A 1,992-nucleotide genomic window follows, 5' to 3' on the forward strand; every position below is an offset into this window, starting at 1 on the left:
CGGAGCCGGGGGCGGCCGGGGGGCGGTGCCCCCACAGAGGCCGATTTGTGCCCCCGGCGCCTTCGCCGGGCTCGGGCTGAGGATGGGCAGGGGCTGCACCGGGGGCGGGGGGGTCCCGGCTGCTCCCAAATCCTGCATTTCCCTGGCTGCTCCCAAATCCTGCATTTCCCTGGCTGCTCCCAAATCCTGCATTTCCCTGTCTGCTCCCCAAATCCTGCGTTTCCCTGTCTGCTCCCCAAATCCCGCCCTTTCCCAGTTTCTCCTCCCCAAATCCCGTCTTTTCCCTGCCGATCCCCACCAGGAGCCCTCCGGGGAGGGATCCCTGGCCCTGCTCGCCCCCGACCCTTTTCCCCCGTGTCCCGCAGGGGTCTTCGGGCGCCGCCTGAACGTGTGGAACTTCCCCTGCCGCAGCCTCACGCAGTGCTTCGACCTGGGCGAGGATTCTCTGCCCCTGAACGTGCGGTTCCTGCACAACCCCGACGCCGCCGAGGGCTACGTGGGCTGTGCCCTGAGCGGGGTCGTCTTTCGCTTCTACAAATCGTGCGAGGCGAGTGCCGGGAGCGGCCCCGGGGCTGCCGGGGGGACCCGGCCGGGCCGGAGCGCGGGGAGGAGCGCGGGGAGGAGCGGGGAGAGGGAGGGTCCGGAGCCAGAGCCTGGGCGGGCCGGGATGAGCCCGGTGTGCCCCGCATCGGCATCGGGATCCCCGCATCGGCATCGGGGGCACCGGGGGGCTCAGCCGCGGCTCTGTGTCCCTGTGCAGAGAGACAACTGGGCAGTGGAGGAGGTGATCCGCATCCCGCCCAAGGACGTGTCGGGCTGGATCATGCCCAAGATGCCAGGTCCGTGTGCCCTCGGGGGTGGCATTCAATCTGCAGCCGGGCAAAGCCTGGCTGAGCCCAAAGCCTGGCTGAGCCCAAGGTCTGCGTGACTCTAAATCATGGCTGAGCCCAAAGTCTGCCTGAGCCCAAAGTCTGCCTGAGCCCAAAGTCTGAGTGAGCCCAAAGTCTGAGTGAGCCCAAATCCTGCTTTACCCAAGTCCTGCTTTACCCCAAAGCCCAATCCTTGAGCCCAACCCCTCGTGCCCTCCCCCGGCGCTGCCCTGAGCCCGTGTGTGCCCGCAGCCTTCATCGCCGACCTCATCATCAGCCCGGACGATCGGTTCCTGTTCGTCAGCAATTGGCTGCACGGGGACATCCGCCAGTACGAGCTGAGCAGGAACTGCAAGCCCCGGCTGGTGGGGCAGGTGAGGGGCAGCCCCTGGCCCGGGGGGCCGAGCGGGGCGCGGGGACAGCGGGGCCGGGCCCGGGGAACGCTCGTGTCCCACCGCGTCCCTTGCAGGTGTTCGTGGGGGGCAGCATCCTGCGAGGGGGCCCCGTGACCGTGTGCAGGGACGAGGAGCTCAAGTGCCAGCCCGAGCCGCTGGTGGTCAAGGTGAGCGCCTGGCAGGGCTGGCAGCGCCCGCGCCTCAGCCTGCGCTCAGCTGCTCTGAGCCGAGCCGATTGCATCTGACATGTTCCTGATCCGCTCCTGCTCTGATGAGTCCCTGAGCTACTCCTGCTCTTGCTCTGACCTGCTCCTGCTCGGATTTGACCTCAGTCCCGGTCTGACCTGCTCTGCTCTGCTCCAGCTCTGCTCCTGCTCTCATTTAGTCCTGCTCCGCTCCTTCCTGCTCTTCCCTTGCTCTGCTCTGCTCCTGCTCTGATCTGCTCCTTCTCCTGCTTTTCCCCTTCCCTTCCCTTCCCTTCCCCTGCTGGGATCCAGTCCCAGTGCCCCCAGTGCCCCCAGTGCCCCCAGTGACCCCAGTCCGTGTGTGCCCAGTGCAAGCGCGTGTACGGCGGCCCCAGCACGATGCAGCTGAGCCTGGACGGGAAGCGGCTCTACGTGACCAACTCCTTCTACAGCACCTGGGACCGGCAGTTCTACCCCAGCATGGTCAAGTAAGGAATTCCCGGCTGGAAAAGGCTACCCCCCCGCGCCGGGGGGCCGCGGGGA

General features: G+C 67.3%; 1 protein-coding gene across 1 annotated transcript; it reads left to right on the top strand.

Moving 5' to 3' along the window:
- Window positions 1–6: 6 nt before the first annotated feature.
- Window positions 7–1,941, top strand: LOC103620675 (selenium-binding protein 1-like). The gene is made up of 5 exons (XM_008639338.2): window positions 7–547; window positions 761–839; window positions 1,122–1,243; window positions 1,339–1,431; window positions 1,819–1,941. Exons 1-5 carry the CDS (start codon window positions 83–85, stop codon window positions 1,939–1,941), a joined length of 882 nt encoding a protein of 293 aa, XP_008637560.2. The 5' UTR covers window positions 7–82.
- The last annotated feature ends 51 nt before the right edge of the window (window positions 1,942–1,992 follow it).

The sequence above is a fragment of the Corvus brachyrhynchos genome, unplaced genomic scaffold (genome assembly GCF_000691975.1).
Source record: "Corvus brachyrhynchos isolate BGI_N302 unplaced genomic scaffold, ASM69197v1 scaffold758, whole genome shotgun sequence".
NCBI lineage: Eukaryota > Metazoa > Chordata > Aves > Passeriformes > Corvidae > Corvus > Corvus brachyrhynchos.